This window comes from Tenebrio molitor, chromosome 8 (genome assembly GCF_963966145.1).
Source record: "Tenebrio molitor chromosome 8, icTenMoli1.1, whole genome shotgun sequence".
NCBI classification, from domain to species: Eukaryota; Metazoa; Arthropoda; class Insecta; order Coleoptera; family Tenebrionidae; genus Tenebrio; species Tenebrio molitor.
Genome location: NC_091053.1, coordinates 9,292,319 through 9,316,707, shown reverse-complemented (window position 1 = coordinate 9,316,707; position 24,389 = coordinate 9,292,319). Strand labels below are relative to the sequence as shown.

At 38.1% G+C, this 24,389-nt stretch overlaps 1 protein-coding gene, 3 long non-coding RNA genes and 2 pseudogenes across 5 annotated transcripts in view; 4 read left to right on the top strand and 2 right to left on the bottom strand.

Moving 5' to 3' along the window:
* Positions 1-773: 773 nt before the first annotated feature.
* On the top strand, positions 774-2,053 carry LOC138136872 (uncharacterized). Of its 2 annotated transcripts, none has more exons than XR_011161465.1 (5): positions 774-1,219; positions 1,269-1,409; positions 1,473-1,613; positions 1,677-1,821; positions 1,882-2,053. It is a non-coding gene; the product is annotated as an uncharacterized lncRNA (long non-coding RNA). The 2 variants fall into 2 exon arrangements; XR_011161466.1 differs by having other exon boundaries at positions 1,674-1,821.
* Positions 2,054-3,217: 1,164 nt separating this feature from the next.
* On the bottom strand, positions 3,218-3,532 carry LOC138136873 (uncharacterized). Its single transcript, XR_011161467.1, has 2 exons — positions 3,456-3,532; positions 3,218-3,390 (listed from the first exon to the last, which is right to left on the bottom strand). It is a non-coding gene; the product is annotated as an uncharacterized lncRNA (long non-coding RNA).
* A 1,076-nt stretch (positions 3,533-4,608) lies between these two features.
* LOC138137026 (uncharacterized) lies at positions 4,609-6,253 on the bottom strand (annotated as a pseudogene).
* Positions 6,254-10,048: 3,795 nt separating this feature from the next.
* Positions 10,049-11,504, top strand: LOC138137025 (uncharacterized; annotated as a pseudogene).
* A 5,537-nt stretch (positions 11,505-17,041) lies between these two features.
* On the top strand, positions 17,042-21,038 carry LOC138137024 (uncharacterized). Its single transcript, XM_069056328.1, has 3 exons — positions 17,042-18,263; positions 18,355-18,484; positions 20,744-21,038. Exons 1-3 carry the CDS (start codon positions 17,108-17,110, stop codon positions 21,036-21,038), a joined length of 1,581 nt encoding a protein of 526 aa, XP_068912429.1. The 5' UTR covers positions 17,042-17,107.
* Positions 21,039-21,774: 736 nt separating this feature from the next.
* LOC138137253 (uncharacterized) overlaps positions 21,775-24,389 on the top strand; it is a 44,765-nt gene continuing 42,150 nt past the window's right edge. The window contains exons 1-2 of the long non-coding RNA XR_011161664.1: positions 21,775-21,929; positions 22,132-22,283. This is a non-coding gene — a long non-coding RNA (uncharacterized lncRNA). The remainder of the gene's footprint in view (positions 21,930-22,131; positions 22,284-24,389) is intronic.

Sequence of the window (24,389 nt, the reverse complement as noted above, 5' to 3'; positions counted from 1 at the left end):
TAGTTATTTACATTCGTGCGCTGTAACTGACATTTTACAGCGCGAAATAAATTTGAAGCACGACGCGTAGCGGAGTGCTTTAATGATTGAGCGCTGTGAAATGGTTAACGCACAAGATTTGTATTAAACTTTTTGGCCGACAATTTTTAAAAATCATCAAATGTCACATAAAGCTCAATGGTATGTTTGGAATTGAACAATCGCAATACCTATGCACGCGTTTTCTTTTATTCATTTGTTTCAAAATAAACGTCAAACGTATCTTGTGTCAAACAATAAAACAGTTTTCTTAGTTACTACTCCCTTAGAAATTACAATGTCTAGTGATGATAATTTTACGGGTACACTTGGCTTCAAAAAAAACGGGAAATGAAATTTGACCTAATGTGAATTGGAAATTTAATTTGTCAATTTATGTCAATTTGTGTCTGTTTGACAGTAGTATTTGTATTTGCATAACTGACATTTCTGACACATAAGTGTAGTTTTTTAACCTAAATTCTAAAAGACCGTTTCAAACTATACAAATTTAATGAAATTTGACAGAACTTTTTCTGACAGTTCCCGTTTTTTTTGAAGCCAACCGTACGCCCCCAGAAGTGCGACAGATGGCTCAAAATGTTTTGGCTCAATTATTGCCAGAAAAATCCAGAGCTCGATATGAGGGTCAATTTAACGTTTTTACGAAGTGGTGCGAAAAAAAGGAGCAAAGATTTACACCGAAAATGTTCTTTTGGCGTACTTTACAGATTTGGTAAACAATAGTATATTAAGTATAAAGAACGGTAATGACAATGTACGGATCGAAGACAATTGTTTGGAGGAGGAGCTTGCGACGACTCCAATATTGTCTGAGATCCGTACATTGTCATTAACGTTCGTCATGCTTATGAGATTTTTTGCGCGATTGAATATTTATTACAAAACGTTCCTAACTAGAATGCAATGCGATACGACGCCCTTCACATCGTGTTGCCACAATGTCGATTTTTGTATCGCGTTTCTAAGGCAATCTGCAAACAACTAGCGCCATTGCAGTTTTTGTGCGCAAATATCGCCAGTTGTGTTGAAAAACAAGCAGTAAAATGAGTGATATTAGTGATTCCGAAAACGAAGTGGATATTGTAGAAGAAACTTTGAATGTGGGGTGCGTCACAAATAAAGAATTTTTGAAATTAACGACCTCAACGTGTAATTAAGAAGACAAGGAAAATTTGTGGTATGAAAATTTTGATAATACTAATGTCGCGGCAAGTTCGCTAATATAGCGGCAAGGAATGCCGACCACAAGAGCCGTGTGAGTTTCCAGAAAGTGCTAACATCTTGTCTTCAACTTCTGTCTACATAAATCAAGAATTTTCGAAACCAGCGAACTCAATATGAAATCAAGAAGACAAGGAAAATCCGGGGTATGAACATTTTGACAATTCTAATGTCGCGGCAAGTCTGTTACTAAAATTGTTTCATTGCAGCGGTAAGGTAGGCCGACTACACGAGCCGTGTGAGTTTCCAGAAAGTGCTAACATCTTGTCTTCAACTTCCGTCTACATAAATGAATAATTTTCGAAACCAACGATCTCAATTTGTAATCAAGAAGACAAGGAAAATGCGGGGTATGAAAATTTTGACAATGCCAATGTCGCGGCAAGTTTGCTAATGCTGTTTCATTGCAGCAGCAAGGAAAGCCGACTACAAGAGCCGTGTGAGTTTCCAGAAAGTGCTAACATCTTGTCTTCAACTTCTGTCTACATAAATGAAGAATTATTTTCGAAACCAACAACCTCAATGTGTACCTAATCAAGAAGACAAGGAAAATGCTGGGTATGAAAATTTTGACAATGCCAATGTCGCGGCAAGTTTGCTAATGCTATTTCATTGCAGCGCCAAGGAAAGCCGACTACAAGAGCTTTATGAGTTCCCAGAAAGTGCCCCCACATCTTGTCTTCAACTTCTGTCTACATAAAAATTATTATAATAATCGATTAATTTTGAATAAACTTTACTTACCGTTCTAGAACACCAAAAATTACTTACCATCGAGTTTATCGTTAGCAACGAGCTTACCATCTTGGAAACAGACGTGGTAAACAACCAAATAGAGTACAATCGCGCAAAAAAATAAAAAGAGTCTTTGGGCAATTTTCTCAATGTTGAAGTTCTGTATCATGTTGAACAAAAATATCGACATATCTAAATATGCCAAGTTAATTACATATATAAAAAGACAAACTGAGCATTACAAACCCAAAAAAAGTGAAATTTTAGATGTAGAAAACATTACTGCATTTCTCGCGCGGGCTCCCAATGACAATTTTTTACTTATGAAGGCAAGCTTTTAGTTCTTTATAAAAACGTTTGAAAACAAAACAGTCACCTAAAAATTAAAATTAACAAACTACAACTAATCTAATAAATTTGGTTTTACCGTTGTTCTAGGTCGTTTTGATAATTGGAGTGTCTGGGGCCTTACGTCGCGAAGAACTTACTAACATAGTTATTAAAGACATCCAACAGAAAGACGATATTATTGTTATTACAATCCCCAAAACAAAAACAAATGTAAGTCGTTCTTTCGTTATAACAAAAGAAGAATGGGTTGCCACTGTCCAACTATTTTTACAAATTGCCGACCGTCTGTTCATAAAATATGAAAAAGGAAAGTGTTGTGCTGTGCCTGTGGGTATAAACAATATCGGCAGCATCCCATCTAAAATTGCCACATTCCTAGCCAAATCCTAGCCAATACACTGGACACTGCTTCAGAAGAAGTTCTGCAACCTTATTAGCTAATCGAGGAGGGGATCTTCTTACTTTGAAGAGACATGGCGGATGGAAAAGTGGAACGGTGGCAGAAAGCTATGTTGCTGATTCTTTAAAAAGAAAAATCGACGTGGCTCATATGATGACCGAAGCCGGGCCTTCAGGGTCAAAGAGGCCAGCATTTCAAGTACATTCTGGTTCCTACACCATTCAAGAGGATTCAAGCATTGAAGTTGGGTACACAACAAACAAAAGCACAACTGAAGTAAATCAGCTAATGCCGTGTCTATTTTCTGATGTTCAGAATTGCACAATTAATGTTACTACGGGGTCATTATAAATGTTTGTAACAACTAGTGGGCGTAGCGGCGCACCTAAAGCATAGCGCACAGCCATCTACGATGGGACAATTATTTATAATGACCCTGTGTTAACTTAAATAAATAAAGCATTTAAATTGTCGTTTTTACTTAATTGTTTATTAACTTGAGATACAATAAATAAAGGAATATATTCTGGTAACTATGGAAATGTTTTTGTAGGCTTTTCTAAAGACAGGAGTCAGGATAAGAGTGATTCAAAGCAATTCCTTCGATTAGTTTCTTAACCTTCAATATTCGTATTGTCAACCTAAAATTAAGTTAGGAAAGATAAAGGATTGGATTACTACAAGGATACGTTTAATTCAACATTACCTTTTTCGTTTTGATTGGAAGTTCACATTCCTTAGGTTAATTTATAAATCGAACGTAATTGAATATATCGAAGTCCGTCAATACGAATACCAGTCATTCCGTGCTGTCAATAATATCGGTCTTGCAGTGATCTGTAACAACACACAAGATGGCGCTAATCCAGTTGAAACTAAAAAATATTCAAAACCATATCATCTTTTACCGTTCAACAATAAAAAAGTTATGTATCTGGAGTTTCAATAGGTATATATGTTAAAGATTAATTTAACTTTGACTTCACTTAACACTTTATTCTGCTTCTTTGAACAGGAGGTGTTACTAACAATAGTTCACATTGGTACTCGCAGGAATAACAATCGTTCTTCCCCGATTTTTCGCGCGGTCTCCCGATCGACGCTCGAGCTGGGCCGTCGGTAGTCCTCGGATGTTAGGACGGGGAAGGTCGGTCAGCCCACTACGTCGCGCGGCGGAGCGAAGCGAGGGTAATGCTAACACGGCTATCCTGACCTTGGGCGGCCTCGCTCCATCTGACGCTGAAACAGCAATAATGCTTTAGTATGGTCATCGGGTTTCACTGCTCCCGAGTCCCGTGTAGTGATCATGGTTGTTAAAATTCATGATAGTATCGCTACGGGCCACGGTCTTTATCTTGTTGCGGTCTCCCGCCCTGTCTTTATGCTGCGGTTCTCTCAGCCCTGTGGATGTGCCACAGTCTTTATGTTGCGGTTCTCCCGCCCTGCGGATGTGCCACAGTCTTTATGTTGCGGTTCTCCCGCCCTGCGGATGTGCCACAGTCTTTATGTTGCGGTTCTCCCGCCCTGTGGATCTACCACAGTCTTTATGTTGCGGTTCTCCCGCCCTGTGGATGTGCCACAGTCTTTTTGACTTGGGTTCTTTCTGCATGGGCTAATCGTCTGGGTCGGTACGCTACCGGAATATCATCTTTCAGTGTGATCGTCAACTTCCTCGTGGTGATATGGTCTGGAGTTGCCTTTTGCGTCTTGATCAGGAGTTGTTTCAGTCGTGCTAGGTCCCGTTCGGCCACCCTTGTTACTTGTAAGTCATCAAAAGCACCAGTTTTCTCGATAGTTAGAACATTCCCAGTGTTGGATAGGTCATGATGAAGTTCGAGGCCGTCGGTACCCTTTTTGATTTATACGTTTGGCCTACTAATCACGTCCCAACCAATAATAGCAGCCAGATTGGAAGGCATTACATCGTCCGGAACGACTGTAAACAAAACATCGATGCTGACGTTGGGTAGAACGACAACAATCTCGCACGTGCCGATAGCTGGTATAGTTTCTGTCCCGAGTCCAGAAATAACTCGCAAGGTCGGTGACATCGATGCTTGCAGTTTTTCCACTGTGCCCCTGCCTATAACTGAGATATCGGCACCACTGTTGATGATGTAGGTCAAGGAAACAGCTTCGTGGTTACATAACGCGGTAGCGATCGGTGTAGTGTTCAACGTACGTCTTTTGCGGACTAGTCACATTTTCTTGGGTCTTCCGCGTTTAAAGAAACAGCTACTCTCGATATGTCCTACCTTCTTACAATACGTACAGGTAGACGCCTTCGACTCCGTTGGCTTCTATGGCTTTTCAATTTCAACGGGTTTTTTAGTTGTCTGCTACACACGATAGTCTTCTTGGCGATGACCAACCCGGCCTCAATTAAAACACTCTCCGCGGAAAGAGGATCCTGACATACCGGGTCGTTGGACTGTTGAACGCGCCGCGCTCTTTGTTCCCACCGCATCACTGGAACATGAGCCAACCACAGTTTGATGTTTGCGTCTGTGCCCATCAATTTCAGAGAGTAGTTTTAAGAGCTCTCGCTCATCTTCTGGCTGTCCGATCCGTATGGAGGCTTGGGCTTCTGCATGGTCAAGGCCATATTCGACCATACTCAGTCTAGTCGCCCACGGCAACGCATCACAGAAACGATGAATTCGGCGAAGCTTCTGGTTTCCGTAGTCGCTGAGCGATTCACAGTCTTTGCTTCTTAAGGTAGCCGCCATAAAAGCGCGAACTCCTGGTGTTTCACGGTCCGGGAAAGCAACGCCCAAGTCCTTACAAAAATCCTCCCAACCTCGTCGTACCGGGCGCCAGTCGCAGTAGTAGCGATATGCTCTGCCCCTCAGCGCCTCTCCTGCTTTTGCTATCATAATAAGGTCGCTGGCACCCAGTTCTCCTTTTAGTTTTGAAGCATCCTCCAACCACTCTTCGATGGTAAAATTGCTTTTATCGGGGTCAAAGTCTGATAGGCGGAATGATGCCCACGTGGTAAGTGACGTTGGTGCTGGCGTCTGCGCAATCAGGATGCCGTCGGTGGACGTGCTGGGCGTTGGCCCCGCCATATTGGATTTTCGCAACTCCGCAATTTGCTCCTGTTGGTTTGCGATTAGCGTGAGGAGGGTTTCTTGCCAGGGCACACTTTTCCTCTTTGGAGGCGGAAGGCCTGGTTCCTCCCTATCAATTTCTACTTGTTCAGCCTGGTCCTCTACTGGGTTTCCAGTGGGAGCTTCGGGATTACGCTTTCTCTTCGCTTTTGGCATGACGTCGGCTGAAGGCAGATTAAGTAAGATGAAGAACACAATCCCATTTCTGATGTTAAAGATTAATTTAACTTTGACTTCACTTAACACTTTATTCTGCTTCTTTGAACAGGAGGTGTTACTAACAATAGTTCACATTGGTACTCGCAGGAATAATAATCGTTCTTCCCCGATTTTTCGCGCGGTCTCCCGATCGACGCTCGGGCTGGGCCGTCGGTAGTCTTCGGATGTTAGGACGGGGAAGGTCGATCGGCTCACTACGTCGCGCGTCGGAGCGAAGCGAGGGTGATGCTAACATATATTCGTTGTATAATAGTTATTTATGCAACGAGGTTCTGTGTAAATTGGCCTCTCGGGCAATTAGAAAAGCCCAATTTGCACAGAAACGAGTTGCATACAAAACTGTATTGTTTGAAACGACGTCCCCAAAGCTTCCAAATCTATTAAAAATGATTTCGCATTTGCTTTTGACAGTTTTGACAAATTTTTCAAGAAATGTCACTTTGAATGTGTTGTCTAGGGCAACGGTTGGTTATCTGCTATTTTTTGCTTTAGAGCAGTTAGGAGGCAGTTTACAAAGGAGAAAAATGAGAATTTATGATAGTTGAAAGCAATAAAGAGATTTTAATTTATAAACGTATCTGAAGAGTAAACAATTTGGGCAATTTTTACGCACGGCAGGAGATGTCATCTGAATGTTAATTTGACATTTATATGCAAGGAGGCCAAAAAGTAATTCTTTTTAGTACTGTAAGTAATATTCCACGTGATGAAGGACCGCGTCAAGATTTGCACGAAGACATAAGCCAGATCGGCAGCCAAAATATGTCGCAAACAAGTGCTGTATGCTGTTGAAGAAACTTCGGCAAGACATGAAGATGAAGATAGTTTCTCCCAGGACGTCTACTCGCGAGAATCTTCGTCAGAAATGATCAACACTACCAGCATTGCCAGTACCACTCCCCAAATGGCCACGTTACGTTCGACTAAAAAACGGAAATTAAGTTCCACAGCCGAGGCTCGACTCCAGTTGCTGCAAGACACTACTCGTAGATCCCAACGTGTGCCAGAACCCCAAGACGAGACTGATTTATATTTCGCGTCAACGGCAAAGATTGTAAAAAACTACCTCTCCAAGAGCAGGTTAGGCTTAGGTTAGAAATTGGGAATTTGATTGGTAATGCAGAATTAGCATTTTATAGTCAAAATAATTATTTACCCTCTCCTGGACCATCCACGTCCACTGAAGAAAGCAATTAATGCTATTTTGATCCTAATTATTTTCTGATTTTCTTTGTTTAATGTTTGATTTTTTTTAATGGATTGTATTGTTAATTTCTTAACATTCTTAATTAACGTAAATAGTTTAGACATTGCAATCTCGTAGAAACATAATAATTTTGTTATTAAACTAAGGACAACGTAACATTTTAAATTATCTGCCCCGCCCATTACATCTTCTTAGTTACCAATCAAATAGGTTGTTAAGATGATCTGATTTACGCAGAAAAAAAATTCTGACATTCGAATTGTCTTAATAACATTTTATTTTTTAAAACCTAAAACAATACAGTGCATTCACTTTTGTTTTAGACCAGAGTAGGCTATGGAAATTTGGCGAGTTGTATGGTAAGACTGTGGCTGAATGACAATATACATCATGTATAATATTTGAGGTTACACTTTCTTGTCAAAATTCATGACCATGTAGCCAAGCATTATCATTTTACAATTAACTACATAGTTTCGAGGACTCAGTAATGTGTGTATTTAGTGATAAATGTAAATATTGCACAAATTTAAAACTAATTTACCTTAATACTTAATAATAATGTCAAATTTGACACTGGCAGTTCCAACAATTTTGATTTTGTTATCTTGACATAGCCCCGATACCAACATTTAAAAAAATTTAAATAGCCTACTCTGGTGTAAAACAAAAATGAATGTATTATAATTGTGCACTTGACAGCAAAATTCTAACCTTAAATTTTTATGTGGTAAATGTGATGAAAAATTATACAGATTGAATCTGGCTTTGATTCTCATTGGTCAATTTATGTGGGCGGAGCAGATAAAAAGTTATAACAGCAATACTATAGTTCTTGCCTCAGAAAAATACCGAGTTTTTGTTCTGGAGAAATCGGCTTTTTTATTCGATTGCTTGGTTTTAAAGTTCAAAACGTAATGGAACAATTCTGGTGATAAACGGAAATATTCTTTGAATTTGGTATCATTTGGTACCAGATGACGGACAATCAGAATTTCGTAGGCACCCTTCGTCTCTCGCCTCTTATAAATATCACATTCTTGTCCTCGGGTTTCTTCCTCGGATGATCCTTCGTCCTCGAGACAAACTAGGATAGCCAGATCTAAATCATCTATCTTGAAAAACACCACAATTTTCACTTTTCACTGTGTATTGATGTTCACTGGAGAGCGGCCGTATTTTACTGTACCGTGGTCGTCCTTACTTTACAATAAAATCCACCGTTAAAGCGGCCGTACTTGGCCGTACCTTACTCCACCGTCAAATTACGGCCGCTATTGTACGGTACCGTTTTGTAGGAAACCGCTGGCATTTATATGTAGATATATACGTGTACTTACGTTTTTTTGTGACGTCATTTGCCGTCAAATTACGGCCGCTATTGTGTACACAGGATATGTTTTCAATTTCGCTAAAGCTTCGGTTTCCTACAAAACGGTACCGTACAATAGCGGCCGTAATTTTACGATCCTCTATCATCTATACTTGCACCCCAGTCTGCATCGGCATAACCTACAAATTCTTGTCCAGACTTTTTGAACATTAAGCGTAGATTTTCGGTGTTCTTCAGATACCGCAGTACTCGTTTCGCAGCTCTCCAGTGTTGTTCCCTAAAGTTTGTGTTGAATTGGCTGAGCATGCTCACGGCGTGTGCGATGTATGGTCGAGTTGAAACAGCCAAATACATCAGAGAACCAACGAGGCTCTGATATGGTAACTTTTCAACTGCTTTCTTCTTCTCTTCGGTTTTCGGGCACATTTCCTTCGACATCTTTTTATTCGGGTTAATCGGGGTTGTTACACCTTTCCATGTTGAAACGACTTAAGGTTTCCTTGATGTACCTTGATTGTGACATGGTAATTGTTTGTTTCTCGACATCTTGTGTGAATTCTATGCCAGGATAAAAGCTCAACGGACCTAAATCTTTTATCTCGAAGGACTTTGACAGTTCTGATTTTAATCGTTGCAATTTTCTCGATGCGACCATGAGGTCGTCAACATAGTTTCACGATGTTTCCGTCTTCTTTATTGATATAAACACAAGGATCGGAGTCCAATGGTTTCAGTTTTTGTTGTTTTAATTTTTCGTCTAGTTTCTTGTATCACTGCCTGCCTGATTGTTTCAGGCCATAGAGTGCCTTTCTAATCAAACGCACTTTGTTTCGTGACTCCTTTGCATTTAGTATGTCGTAGAATTCACTTGGAACCTCCATAAATACTTCTTCTTCGATTTCACCATTCAAATAGGCACTTGTGAAATCCAGTTGGTGTACCTGGAGACCTAATTCGACTGCGATTGCCATGAACAAACGAATTGATCCGAGTCTTGCCACGGGGGAAACATTTCGTTGAAATCAGTACCAGGTTTTTGACTCGTTCAACATATTCTTAAAGATAGGTATTCCTTGTGCAACCACACTTATTTTATATTCTCTTCTTCCTCTTTCTGTATTGAATCCGGTGATAACAAATTTACAGGGGAAAAACGTTTTTTTGCAGAACCAATTGCCCCAGAAATAATTAATTTTCTTTTTCTTTCGTCAAATTGCATTTTTAATCTGTTGATCCTCATTTAAGCAGGTGGTTAAATAGATGACAATTAAATGTGAGTTGACAATTGTAACCCGATAGACTAGATCGATGTATTGTGGGTGGTATTATAATAATTGTGTATTGTATGTTGCATAACTCAGTATTGTATGTTGCATAACTCTGTATTGTATTATACGTTAGTAAACCAGTTTGAAATCAGAACTCAACCAATTAACAGGATACATGGCGCAGTCCAGTGAAAAATTCAAATAAGTGACAGAAATTATAAATAATTCAACCATCAATAAGTGAAAATGGAATCTCTTAAATTACCAACTAAATTTAACTTACAAGAAACCAACTTAGCGGAACCATGGAACAAATTCAAGCGCAATTTTGAAATTTATTGCACCGCACTAGGGGAAGAACTTACACAAGGAAGAAAATGTGCACTCCTATTACACGCCTTAGGAGATGAGTGTATAGATATTCACTCAACATTTGACTTCAAACCAAATGAACACAACAAATTTGAAATTCTAATTAAAAAATTCGACGAATACTTCCTGCCCAAACGCAACGTCACGTTTGAAAGGTACAAATTTTTTTCTCGAAATCAAGAACCAGGGGAAACCATTGAAAATTACATCAAGGAACTCAAGATTTTGTCATCCACGTGTGAATTTGAAACACTGAAAGAGTCCCTGATACGCGACAGAATCGTCGGTGGAATCAATTCAGAGCAAATTAGAAGCAAATTACCTATTACAGGAAGAAAAATTAACATTGAAGAAATGCATCGAAATTTGTAAAATGATAGAAATGACGAAATCTCAAATGCAACAGATGAACTCTGGGACAGAAAATAATCACATCAATGAAATTACGTCCAAGAAAAAAATGAAATCGGGAGCTTCGGGGAAAAGTCAACCCAGGTCAGCCCAGAAACAAGAGAAATCAACAACTGTACCCGTTGTGGAAGAAATCACAAAATCAACGAATGTCCGGATTTTGAAAAAGAATGTCGCAAGTGTGGAAAACTAAATCATTTCGCGAACATGTGCAAGCAAAAAGAGAACGACAGCAAGAAAGAAGATCCAAAGAATCATCGAAAAAAATCAGTGAAAGAAATTAGTGCCAGAAATAGTGCATCAAAAAATCAAGAAAGTGCCAGTGACTCTGACAACTCCGAATTCACGATTGCGAGTGTAGGAAATGAGAAAAAGACTGCCAAGGATCAAGAAGATTGGACGGCGAAAATTCAGGTATTAGAGAACCCAAATGTTACAATCAAGTTCAAATTGGACACTGGGGCACAAGCAAATTTAATACCGAAAAGACTGTTCGATAAAATTCCAGACAAAGATAGTTTTCTTAAACAATCAAAAATTAAATTACTAAATTACAGTGGACATAGTATCACTAATCTAGGTAAATGTACATTTAGATGCAAAGTAAATCAGGAAGAAAATAATTGCCAACTTGATTTTTTTATTGTAGAAACAGACAAAAATGCACCTGCAATTTTAGGGTTAAATGCATGCCAAAAATTAAAATTAATAGAACGCGTAAATTCAGTAAACTCACTTACTGATATATTAAATGATTATAAAGAAGTTTTCAGTGGCAGTGGATGCTTCGGCTCTCCACAAAACATTGTATTGCAGGAGAACGCTCAACCTGTAGTTCACAATGCAAGGAAAATTCCTTTAACATTGAAATCAGAATTAAACAGATTAGAACGATTCAAAATTATCGAAAAAGTAAATGAACCTACAGATTGGGTTAATCCATTAGTGTTAGTTAGGAAACCCTCCGGAAAATTGAGAATTTGTTTGGATCCAAAACAATTAAACAAATACATAAAAAGACAACATTATCAAGTTCCGTTAATTGAAGAACTGCTGACTGAATTAAACGGAGCGACAGTTTTTAGTAGAGTTGACGCGGATCAAGGATTTTACCAGATTCCTTTAAATGAAACTAGTTCAAAAGTATGCACGTTTGCAACTCCTTTTGGTCGATATAAATTTAACAGACTCCCTTTTGGAATTGTTTCGGCACCAGAAATTTTTCAGAAAGAATTCAAAGAGATTTTTAAAGATATCCCAGGTCAGGTGTCATATATCGACGATTTATTAATTTATGGAAAAACACAAGAGGAACATGATAGAAATCTAAAACGGGTTTTAGAAAGAGCTAAACGGGCAAACATTATGTTGTAATTTTTAAACCGTCGATGTAAATTAGTTAAAATCCGTTAGTCATAAGGAAATGTAGAAGTGTATTTGGTTATGAGTGAATGCTAATTGATTGATCGGAACGAATTAGTTTTAACGGAAAAGTTGTCGGTTAGGATAGTCGGTTGGTTTCAACGGATTGTTTCTAAATTTAAACATTCGATTGTTATTGGATTAGTAATTTTGGCCGTTGGAGCTAGAATGAATGTGAGTGGTTGAATGAAATGGGGATGTATGAGTATAAAAGTAAGAGAGTTACAGTAAGTTGAGGAGAGAAATTGTGAATCTAAGACTGAGTAGACTTAAGAATTAGAGTTAAGAGTAATTCGAGTGTATGGAAATAATAAATCATCGTTCATAATAAAGTTAGTGTTTTAAATTCAGTGTTCGAAATTGATTAAACATCCTGACAAGAGCAAAGAAGGAATATTGCTAGTTTAATCAAAAGTGGAAATTCAAAGAAGAAAATATTTGTAACAATTTCAGAAGTGGAAGAAAGAGAAAAAAATTATTGCAACAATATCAGAAGTGGGATATTACCTATAAAACGTCCATAGAGTGGGATATTACCTATAAAACGTCCATAGAATGGGATATTACCTATGAAACGTCCATAGAGTGGGATATTACCTGTGAAGCGTCCATAGTTTTGAAGAGAGCTAAAAGTGAATTGTTGAAGTTTCAATGGTGAATCTCGCGATTTGTTCAGGACTCTGACGTGTATTTCGGAAAGTGAGTACGGGTACGTGGGGAGTATCGTATCGGCGTATTTTGAGGGTGAAGCCTAGTAACGGGACTTCTAGGCCGGGTTCACCGAGTTTTTTTTTTTTGAGTACACTGAAGAGGTGGAAAACGCAAGATTGTTGTTGGGATAAAAGTTGAAGATCGTTTAGAAGACAGTATCTCAGTGGTGTGAAGTGAAAAAGAGTGTTACGGGGGATTGTCATACTGTCGTGCATCGTGTCAGTGGTGCGAAACGGGCTAAGGAGCTGTGTAACGTTGTCGCGAGAGTGTTATAAAGGCAAGAGGGTGCCAGATTTATAACAAGTGAAAATGGCAGGTGACGAAGGTGGCAATGTCGTAACGGGAGAAACCACGGGAGAAACTGGAGATCTAAGAGAAGAACATCCACCGTATAGTGAGAAGAATTTGGAGTTGGGAAGATGTGAAGCTCCAAATACAGGGACAGGACGACGCAGGAAGTTGAAATCAAAATTCAGGGGTCCATAGGAAGTTGTCAAGGCATGAGAAAAAAAAAACTAAACCTTTTCTCAATGTAGGCATGTTAGATGATTTATTTTTGTGAAAACTTTGTTGTTAGTTTCTAGTTTATTAGTACATTGACTTTGTGGAGGAATTATGTCACGGCATTGACGAGGTCGTCAATTAGGTCAGGAAAGGCCGAACTGTTGTAATTTTTAGACCATCGATAGAAGTTCGTTAAAATCCGTTAGTCATAAGGAAATGTAGAAGTGTATTTGGTTATGAGTGAATGCTAATAGATTGTTCGGAACGAATTAGATTTAACAGAAAAATTGTCGGTTAGGAGAGTCGGTTGGTTTCAACGGATTGTTTCTAAGTTTAAACATTCGATTGTTATTGGATTAGTAATTTTGGCCGTTGGAGCTAGAATGAATGTGAGTGGTTGAATGAAATGGGGATGTATGAGTATAAAAGTAAGAGAGTTACAGTAAGTTGAGGAGAGAAATTGTGAATCTAAGACTGAGTGGACTTAAGAATTAGAGTTAAGAGTAATTCGAGTGTATGGAAATAATAAATCATCGTTCATAATAAAGTTAGTGTTTTAAATTCTGTGTTCGAAATTGATTAAACATCCTGACAAGAGCAAAGAAGGAATATTGCTAGTTTAATCAAAAGTGGAAATTCAAAGAAGAAAATATTTGTAACAATTTCAGAAGTGGAAGAAAGAGAAAAAAATTATTGCAACACTAGTCATATTAGATGAGGTAATTTTTAAAAACAACAAGGCCGTTGTACCACAAAGTCTGCAAAAAGAAATGATCTTCTACATTACAATCATTTGGGGATTGATAAATGTCAATACCGAGCTCGACAATGTATTTATTGGCCCAATATAAATAATGACATAAAAAACTTGGTGTTAAATTGTGAAATTTGTCTCAAATTCAGAAATTCAAATATTAAAGAACCATTAATACCAAGCGAGTTAACAGAACACCCGTGGGAAACAGTTAGTCCAGTCAATAGAGACATAAAAGTGGCTCCACCTTGCAAAAGGTACAGAAAAGTTTATACTTGGCAGGTATCTTCTATTAGGCATATTATTAATATAGCCGAGTTCGCGACCTTGGGAGGTTGTCGCTCGCCCCGCCATACTGGAGAATAGGGGTGGAAAATCACATTTCTGCGATTATTTCATTATCCGTGCGAGATACGTCTATCTAAGTTATTATGAAAAATGTAGAGCGTACAATTCTCTACATTTTTTGTTGTTTATGTTTTTTTGTCAGATCAATAGTTTCGTAGTTACAGCGTGTAGAAATCGAGAATTTCTGTTATTTTTGTACTTTTTATTCTTTTCCACGCCACCACAGAGGTAGAGTAATAGGGTGCATTTTTTTTTTGTAGTGTCCCCGGTGGGCATAGTCTACGATGCAGTAGAAATTTATTGTTTTACTGTTTTTGATCTCTTTGTAACGTAGACGGATCCAAATGATCTGGATCGATCGGTTTAGATGAGCTGAATTCATCAGAGTTTATGAATTCGAGAATTCCTCTTCAGAATTTTCCTTTTGTTCTTCAGGGTCATCATCATCATCATCAAGATCATTTGGCGTTTACCTGTTTCATTAGTATACACGTTGGAGTCCGATATTCCCCTAGACGGATAAACAATAAATGCTCGATTTCTACAGGCTGTAACTACGAAACTATTGATCTCACAAAAAAACGTAAAGAACAAAAATTGTAGAGAATTGTATGTTCTACATTTTTTGTAATCAGTTAGATATACGTATCTCGCACGCATAATGAAATAATCACAGACGTTCCAGAATCTGAAGATCAAGACGAACAAATACCTGAAATCAATGAATTTCTATTTGGCAAACGCCAGATGATCTTGATGATGATGATGATGATGACCCTGAGGAACAAGAGGAAAATTCTCAAGAGGAATTCCCGAATTCATAAACTCTGATGAATTCAGCTCATCTATACCGTTCGATCCAGATCATTAGGGTCCGTCTACGCTACAAAGAGATCAAAAAGAGTAAAACAAAAAACTTCTACTGCATCGTGGACTATACCCACTGGGGACACCACATCAAAACAAAAAGCACCCTATTGCTCTACCTCTGTGGTGGTGTGGAAAAGAATAAAAAATACAAAAATAAAAGAAATTCTCGATTTATACACGCTGTAACTACGAAACTATTGATCTGACAAAAAAACATAAAGAACAAAAAATGTAGAGAATTGCATGCTCTACATTTTTCATAATAACTTAGATAGAGGTATCTCGCACGGATAATGAAATAATCGCAAAAATGTGATTTTGCACCCCTATTCTCCAGTATGGCGGGGCGAGCGGCAACCCCCCAAGGTCGCAAACTCAACAACATTAATAATATGCCTGATAGAAGATACCTGCCAAGTATAAACTTTTCTGTACCTTTTGCAAGGTAAAACTCCCTATTGATTGGACTAAGTAGGAACAGATCTATTTCAGTATAAGGACAAAAATTATCTTATTGTAGTAGATTATTATTCTAAATTTATTGAAGTAGAACCACTATCACGAATAACTAGCCAGAATACTATTCAAATCTTAAAATCAATTTTTGCACGTCACGGAATACCTAAAAAAATCAGATCAGACAATGGAACTCAATATACCGGGTGTAGAATTGGTTTACGAGACATAGGATTTTACATGTAAAAATAAAGAGTTTCAATTATTGGCTCCCCTAATAATTTTATGCCAAAATAGTTAAAATGAAAGTTAAAGAGAATTAAAAATACTGTCTAATTCCACTCTTTGTTTTTTTCTAACATTTTGTGGTACTGAAAGAAAAGCAAGAAAGGAGTTAACACAAAAATACTAAAAAGTAGCACTAGCCATGAAATTTGACTTTTAAAATACTATGTATTTGTCAGATGGTTTCTCTATTATTTAATTGTCTTTTAATTTGCCCTTCAAATAAAGTCGTACAGGACTACAGGATGAATGAAAAGGTATCTTCCATCAAATGCTCAAACTTCTCTACAATTCTTCCAATTGTTTCTGTGGCAGGAATTGATCGGTCTGGAGAACCTGAAGCAAATGTTGCTTGGAAGTTGCTTAAAAAAGACCCTTCATAATAACATTTAAAGGAAGAAATACAATTTCATGCTTAGTAGTACTTTTTACTGTTTTGTGTCAACTTTTGTCTTTCCTTTCTTTCAGTACCACAAGATGTTAGAAAAAAAGTAAGACTGATATTAGACAGTAATTTTAATTCTCTCCAACTTTCATTTGAACTATTTTGCCGTAAAATTATTAGGGGAGCCAATAATTGAAACTCTTTATTTTTACATGTAAAACCCTATGTCTCGTAAACAAATTCTACACCCGGTATGTCGGAATTCTTTCAACAATTTTGTAAAGACTGGGGAATAGAACATATCACTTCCAGTCCATTGTATTCACAGTCAAATGGTATGGTCGAAAGACATATCCAGGTAATGAAAAAAATTCTGAAAAAAGCGGAATTGGACGATAAAGATATTAATTTGTGTCTTCTAGAATTACGTAACACACCAATCGATCAAAATATTAAATCACTAGCAGAACTTTTAATGTCTCGCAAAATAAATGGCTTATTACCAAATTTCGATAGCCAAGTTCCTGACATGGACACCATTAACCATTTTAAACAAAAACAACTTAAACAAAAATATTTTTATGATAAAAGAACAGTAAACCGAAACGAGTTCAAAGTAGTTCAAAGTTATCCTACAGTGGCGACGAGGATTATTATTTATTACGGGCTCGTTCAGCAGTGGAAGTGAGATCAGGCGGTCAGAATGACGAAAGAAGGGCCGAGGTCATCATACTATGGCCAGTTGCGGGAATTTAACCCGGTAGTGTCAGATTGGACAGTGTACAAACGGCGCATGGACAATTATTTTATTGTGAACGCGATTACGGATGACAACTTTAAGCGTGCAATGTTATTAACAGCACTAGACGAAGAGGCATACAAACTAATTTTTAATTTGTGTCTCCCGACTGCACCAGAGGACAAGTCGTTTACAGAATTAACCGAATTGTTCGATAAACACTTTAAAACGTGTGAATCCGCATTCGTGGCACGACAGAGGTTTTATGCAGCAACGAGGAATTCTCAAGAAAGTGCAGCTGAATTTGCAGCAAGACTCCGAGGGCTGGCGTGTAAGAGTGAATTTCCGGAAGCGGTTCTGGATATGACACTTCGTGACCGGTTCATCATGGGATTCGGTAAAGGACCGGTGCAAGATCGGCTATTTGAGGAGAAGATTTCAGTTTCTTTCGCTGACGCCGTTAGTGTTGCTTCCAGAAAAATGGCAACACATTCCCTTCAACAACAAGTGCAAGTTAAGTTGGAACCCGAAGTTTTGAAGGTGTCACAAGGCAAGGGGAGCAGTAGGTTCAAACCACAGTTCAAACCTTCAGTCACTCCAGGAGCCCAGAAAAGTGCAAAAGGCGAGGTTAAGAGTCTGCAACGATGTAAAGTATGTGGCCGAGGTAATCATATGGCACAGGATTGTCGGTTCAAGGATTACAAATGTCATGTATGCGGGGTCCAAGGTCATCTGGCTCCGGTTTGCTCCAGGAAGAGAGACGGACACAGGGTCCAAAACTATATGGAAGATCAGGATGAGTCGATTTTTTGTATTAAGTCAGATGGTTTAAAACCCATTTATTTGCCAATAACGATTTTTAACAAACAATTTTCGTTTCAACTCGATTCGGGGGCGAGCGTTTCGGTTGTTTCGGAAGAATTTTGGCAGAGTAACCTTGAAGAGGTAGCATTAGAACCATCTAAACGTAATTTGTTTGTGTATCATGGAGCAAAGCTTGATACTATCGGTTGTTGTCAAATCCCTATAGAATACAATAACGTTGTAAAAGAGATAGAGTCATTTGTAGTCAGAAATGGGAGAGTTCCTATTTTAGGGCGAGACTTTATGAAATTGTACAGTAAGTATTGAGTTTATACAGAGTCAAATTAATAATCTCAGTTCGACTAATTTAGAATATTTAGTTAATAAGTATGACGATGTATTTTCAGAGGGATTGGGTACCTTTAACAAAGGGGTGATTACCTTGAAATTGTTAGATGAGGAAGTTACACCGAAATTTTTTCGGGCTAGAACGGTACCATTCGGATTGCGCGATAAAGTAGAGGCGGAATTAGATAGGTTAGTGAAATTAAAGGTACTAACTGCGGTGAATTTTTCACAATGGGCGACGCCTATTGTTCCTGTATTAAAGAAAGATGGGAGTATACGCATTTGCGGTGATTTCAAAATAACAATTAATCCTGTGTTAGAGATAGATAAATTTCCATTACCGCGCATAAATGATCTATTTGCAAAGGTGCATGGGTCGTGTGTTTTTTCCAAAATAGACCTGTCTCAAGCGTACAACCAGTGTCTACTGGACGAAAAGTCAAAAGCGTTGGTGACGATATCAACACATAAGGGTTTATATCAATATACGCGTCTTCCATTTGGAGTAGCATCGGCTCCAGCCAAATTTCAGAAAATTATGGAATCATTGTTGGCTGATTTGGAGGGAGTAGTTTGTTTCTTGGACGATGTTTTAATTTGCGGTAAGGATAAACAGGAGAGTGTGCAAAGAATTGAAGCGGTTTTGAGCCGTTTGCGTGAAAATGGATTAAAGGTATCGCCAAGTAAATGTACCTTTTTTCAAGACGAAGTTAGTTATTTGGGGTACAGAATTAACAAGGTTGGGTTGCATCCTTCGCGAGATAAAGTCGTTGCAATTAATCAAGCATCAATACCTGCTAATATCACTCAGTTAAAATCAGTTTTAGGTATGATTAATTATTATGGGAAGTTTGTACCAAATTTATCCACAATTTTGGCTCCGTTATATGAGTTATTAAAAAAGGGAACGACTTGGAAGTGGACCAAGGAGTTTAAAAAAATTAAGGAGATACTAACGTCGGCGCAAGTGTTGACTCATTATAACCCAGACTATGACATTAAATTGTCCGTTGATGCGAGTCCCTACGGTTTAGGGGGAGTAATTTCGCACGTGATGCCAAACGGTAGTGAAAGACCCATAGCGTATGCATCTCGAACTCTATCTAGTAGTGAAAAAAATTGGAGTCAGATTGAACGAGAAGCATGTGCTATTATTTTCGCTTTAAAAAAATTTCACCAATATTTATATTGTAGACCATTTACGTTGGTAACGGATAATAAACCGCTGATAGCAATTTTTCACCCAACTAAGGGTATTCCACAATATTCGGCGAATCGGTTAAGGCGCTGGGCGATTATTCTTTCGAATTACCAATACAAAATTGAATATGTCAGATCGGATAGGAATTCGGCCGATTTTTTGTCACGCGCATTACCAACGAAGGGCGATGTCGATGACCATGATTCGGTGGAAACTGTCGAGGGAGCAGTAAACCACATAAGTGCGAATGTTGATTTAGACGAAATTAAAAGATCAATGAGTTTAGATAATACCTTAACAAAGGTGGTTAACTTGGTCAAGAAGGGTTGGCCCGGCTCGGTTAAGAAAGATTCGCAGTTGTGGTCTTATTTCAACATTAGACACCAGTTATCTCTGGATAAGAACTTATTGTGGTGGAATAATAGAATAGTAATTCCGTCCGGGTTAAGAAAAAAATTACTTTTAAGTCTGCATGAGTCGCATTTGGGCGTAGTCAAAATGAAACAGATTGCAAGATCTTATTTTTTTTGGCCGGGGATTAATCGCGATGTTGAGCGTGTAGTTGAAGCTTGCGAGGGTTGTGGGCAAAATCAACAACACCCCGCAAAGACCATATTGCATAACTGGAAGTGGCCTAAAGAAGTATTCAGTCGTATTCATATCGATTACTTAGGACCTTTTTTAAATAAACATTTCCTAGTAATTTTAGATGCTCATTCGAAGTGGGTGGAAGTTTTTCCCACTACGAATATCACAACGAGTTTCACAATTTCAGCGTTATATAGTGTTATAGCAAGATTTGGTATTCCTAGGTTAATTGTCTCCGATAACGCTACAAATCTCGCTACAAGTTCTGAATTTCAAGACTTTTTAAAGGCATTTAACATTAAACAAATCACATCTGCTCCATATTTTCCCCAAAGTAATGGTGCGGCCGAAAATGCCGTCAAAACAGTAAAGAACGCGTTAAAGAAGGCTTTCGCAGTTGTTAAAAATAGTAGTTTTAATGTGAATGAGGTACTTAATAAGTTTTTATTCGATTATCGAAATTGTGCACATGCAACTACGGGGTTTTCTCCTGCATTTCTGATGTTTGGTCGGAATATTCGCACACGTTTTGATATGATCTGCGATGAAAACGTTGAGCTTGCGGTTAAAAAGAAGCAAGGTATTCAGGAATTTCATTTTGGGGGGCGACAGAGGGCAGAGTTGCGAGTTGGTGACAAAGTAATGACGCGGGATTACAGGGGAGACAAGGGAACCAAAGTTTGGACGAAGGCGATTATTAAAAAAATTATAGGAAAATGTACGTTTTTGTGCCAAGTAATTGAGACAGGGGCTATCTGGAAAAGGCACACCAACCAGATCAGGAAACTGAGACTGGAGGGTAGTTTGCCAGTTTCCGCACCTCCAGCTGAACCTGGAAGCGTGGAGTCGGCTCCGGGTAAACGGGAAGCTACGTCTCCAGCAGGGGTGTTTTCGCCTGTTAGGAAGCGTCTTAGACGGGAAGTGCGCCCACCTCAGAGACTTATGTATTTTTGAGACTTATGTATTCTGAGTGGAAAGTGTATTTGGATAGCAGGGGAGAGTGTAGAGTGATTAGTTTTTGTATGTGGTTATCAAGAGTTTTTGTATTATTATTTTCAACAGTATGTAAATAGATGTTATTCTGGGCGGTTGTGTTTCTCTGAATGCTCCACCACCCACGGCCTATATAGTAGCTATTAGCAAGGAGTAAAATATCCTACACAATGTCAGAGTAAAGTTACACAATAAAACATTTGAACCCGGAAAAATCCTTGAAGTCTTAAATAATAAACATCATCACTCAAGGACATATCGAATCCAGCTACTAAATGGAGCTATTTTAACACGGAACAAATATTTTGATATCAAAGATGGGAAAGGACAAGGTTGTAAAATAAAATAAGAATTAAAGTTATAAGTGATTGATTTGTGTTTATCATATAAGTCTTATTGTTAAAATATATACTGTAGTTGGTAGGCTTGTTTTGTAAAATAAAAGAAAGGGAGATGTAAGATGTAACCCGATAGACTAGATCGATGTATTGTGGGTGGTATTATAATAATTGTGTATTGTATGTTGCATAACTCTGTATTGTATGTTGCATAACTCTGTATTGTATTATACGTTAATAAACCAGTTTGAAATCAAAACTCAACCAATTAACATGATACAACAATGTTGACATTTACAAAAACAAAAAACACGCGTTTACCCGATTCCGTTCATAATGCCGGAGTGACACTGCAGTCACGTGATATTCTCCACACTCTACCATGTGCTCTACCTTCGCCCATATTTTATGAACGCGCTCCTACTACACGTGTGCGCGTTCGCGTTTCTGATTGTGCGTTTTATTTTTGTTTGGTGTTCAAACTTCAAACAGTCAAAGTGGCGCAATTGAAATTGTAAGTTTTTCTTTTCACATTTTGTTTGTTATTTTTCATTATAACGGTAATAGTCTCCCACATGCACTAGTTTTTTTTTTGCTTACGGTTAAGATTTACTGCTTGCAACTGTAAAGCGTGTAGCGCCATTTTTAGGTTATGTTAATGCAAAATCTAAGTTTCTGCGGAACGTGTGTATTATTTATTCTGTTGTATTTTACAGAATGAACTGTGCCGATCAACTGACCGTTGTGTGTGGTTTTTGAGAGTTGAGTTATGATTCAGGATTTGGTATTTCTATTCGAACGAAAGGAGACATCAGCTTTGGGAGTCACTAGAGAACACCTGAAACAACTAGCAACCCATCACTGAACGGTAAGTTTCTAAGTGTTTGATTATTGTGTGATTACATGTATAAAAAGTGGGGTTAAATTTATCGCTGTTATTAGGTGCATTTAATTGTACGACTGCAACTACTACGCCTGACAGAATTGCTGTTTTATTGTATGTAATTATGCGTAATTACTACACCCCGTGCCACTTTTGCTACGCTGAATTTGGAGCGTAGAGCGAGTAGAATGGCGTCATTGTTGTGTTTGGCCCAAATTTGCCAGTTAAAGTGGATGTTGATTGTACAGGTTAGAAAGATGGAATAATAATGTGTAGCTACATAAGTAGCTTTCCTTTTGCAAACGCAGTGAGCTGAGATGAACTGATCTGATTCACTCAGACATAACAATATTCGGAAAACTTCCAGCAACTGAACTAATACGGAGCGATCATTTAAAAAATAAATCGAGTTTGCTTTGGAGCCTATGCTATAGCATGGGTTGCCATAGGTAACACGCCGACTCGATTTATTTTTTAATTGATCGCACCGTACTATTGGTGTTAGCAATTTTAACTACCAGGTGATCAAGAAGGACTGTTTAAGTTGGCAGTACAATTAAGAAAATTTTTTAATTCGGTTATTTATAACACTGCAACCGGATATGTTTTGTTTGTTTATTTGACAAATATCTGATGTAGGTATAGGATTAACAACGACAAGCCATCAACAACCGAAAGTTACTCCTGTTATACGATTTAAAATACAATTCAGTGTTACCAATTTAAACAGTCCTTCTTGATCACCCCATAGTAAATTACTATTCAGTGTAATCTCCATTTGCTCAATTTTTTATGTAGGGATATCTAGCCGCGATTGTTGGAACTCCGATGATTGGTGAGCACTGATAGCATCAACACGCTTATTGAGAGCTTCTATGGATTTAATTAATGAATGGAGCATTTCCGGAATCTCATTGTCACTCAGTTGCTTAAGTGTGTCCTGATACTGCCCTTGTCCACACCATATTCCGATATTCCAAAAGAGGGTATTTTCAAGTTCATTTTACCACTGATCAGAACCTGATATGGTTTTCCATGTCCAAAATTGTGGAAATGATTGGAACAAATGCGATAGATCAGCACCCGAAACAGTTGCTAAGATAACTCGTTTAATTTCTTCTGGGAATTGTGATGCAAGTACCCGGACATACCAAGTATAATCATTCGGTTTGATACTCGATAATAATTATCAGTTATATAGTCTGGCTTCCTTGCGACCAACTTAGGATCAGGTTTGCGTAAGTGAAATTTCTTCAAAGAGGTTTCTTCATTAGCAACAGGATGATGATATGTTGTTTGGGTCAAGTCGCTAGTATCTAAAATTGAAGTATCTTTTTCTGAAGGGAATTTTAAGGGATCTTGGAGAATCTCTTGGGAATGAGAAGCGGTCTTTGTTGCAATACTCTTAGGCAGCTTCATAGTTGGTTTTACTAATGATGTAAGATCTGTTGTTTCTGCCGGTGATGGGGGAATCTTTGATGTCATTGGACTGATAGGATGTGGGTCATGAATTTTTGCAGTGGCCAGTTGTCCTGATATTTCCAATATAAGATTATTTGCAGTTTTAGATTCATTTGAGTGTAATGTAAGTTCTCCTAGTATACTGACATTCCAAGTTGAACATTTCTTTGATAATGGAATAAATATACTATCTGATTTTAGGGGTGCTATATGCTCATTCATAATGTCAGATGCGATTTGGAATTGTTTTAATGAGCTTAAGGCACAGGCGCATATAATAGAGAGTGACTGGTGAGCAGACTTTGCAATATCTGTAAGAATAGCCAATTGAAATTTCGTAGCGGTAAGAATCTTGAACACCTGGGGATGTTTTTTACTTAACTTGTCTTGATCAAAGTTGAAGGGTGTGAGCACCTTCATATTCACCAAGTAAACTAATACCAGTAACACTCCTCCTGCATTATTAAGGGCTTCAATAAATTCGGGTGTATCCATGTTCTTTATTGGGAAGTTGACGTTTACAAGTGAAGCCATCTCTACTATTATTATTATTATTTTTCGTATCCCACCTCCACCCGGCGGCACGGCAATTTTGCCGGAGTACATACACTATTACGGATAATACTATCA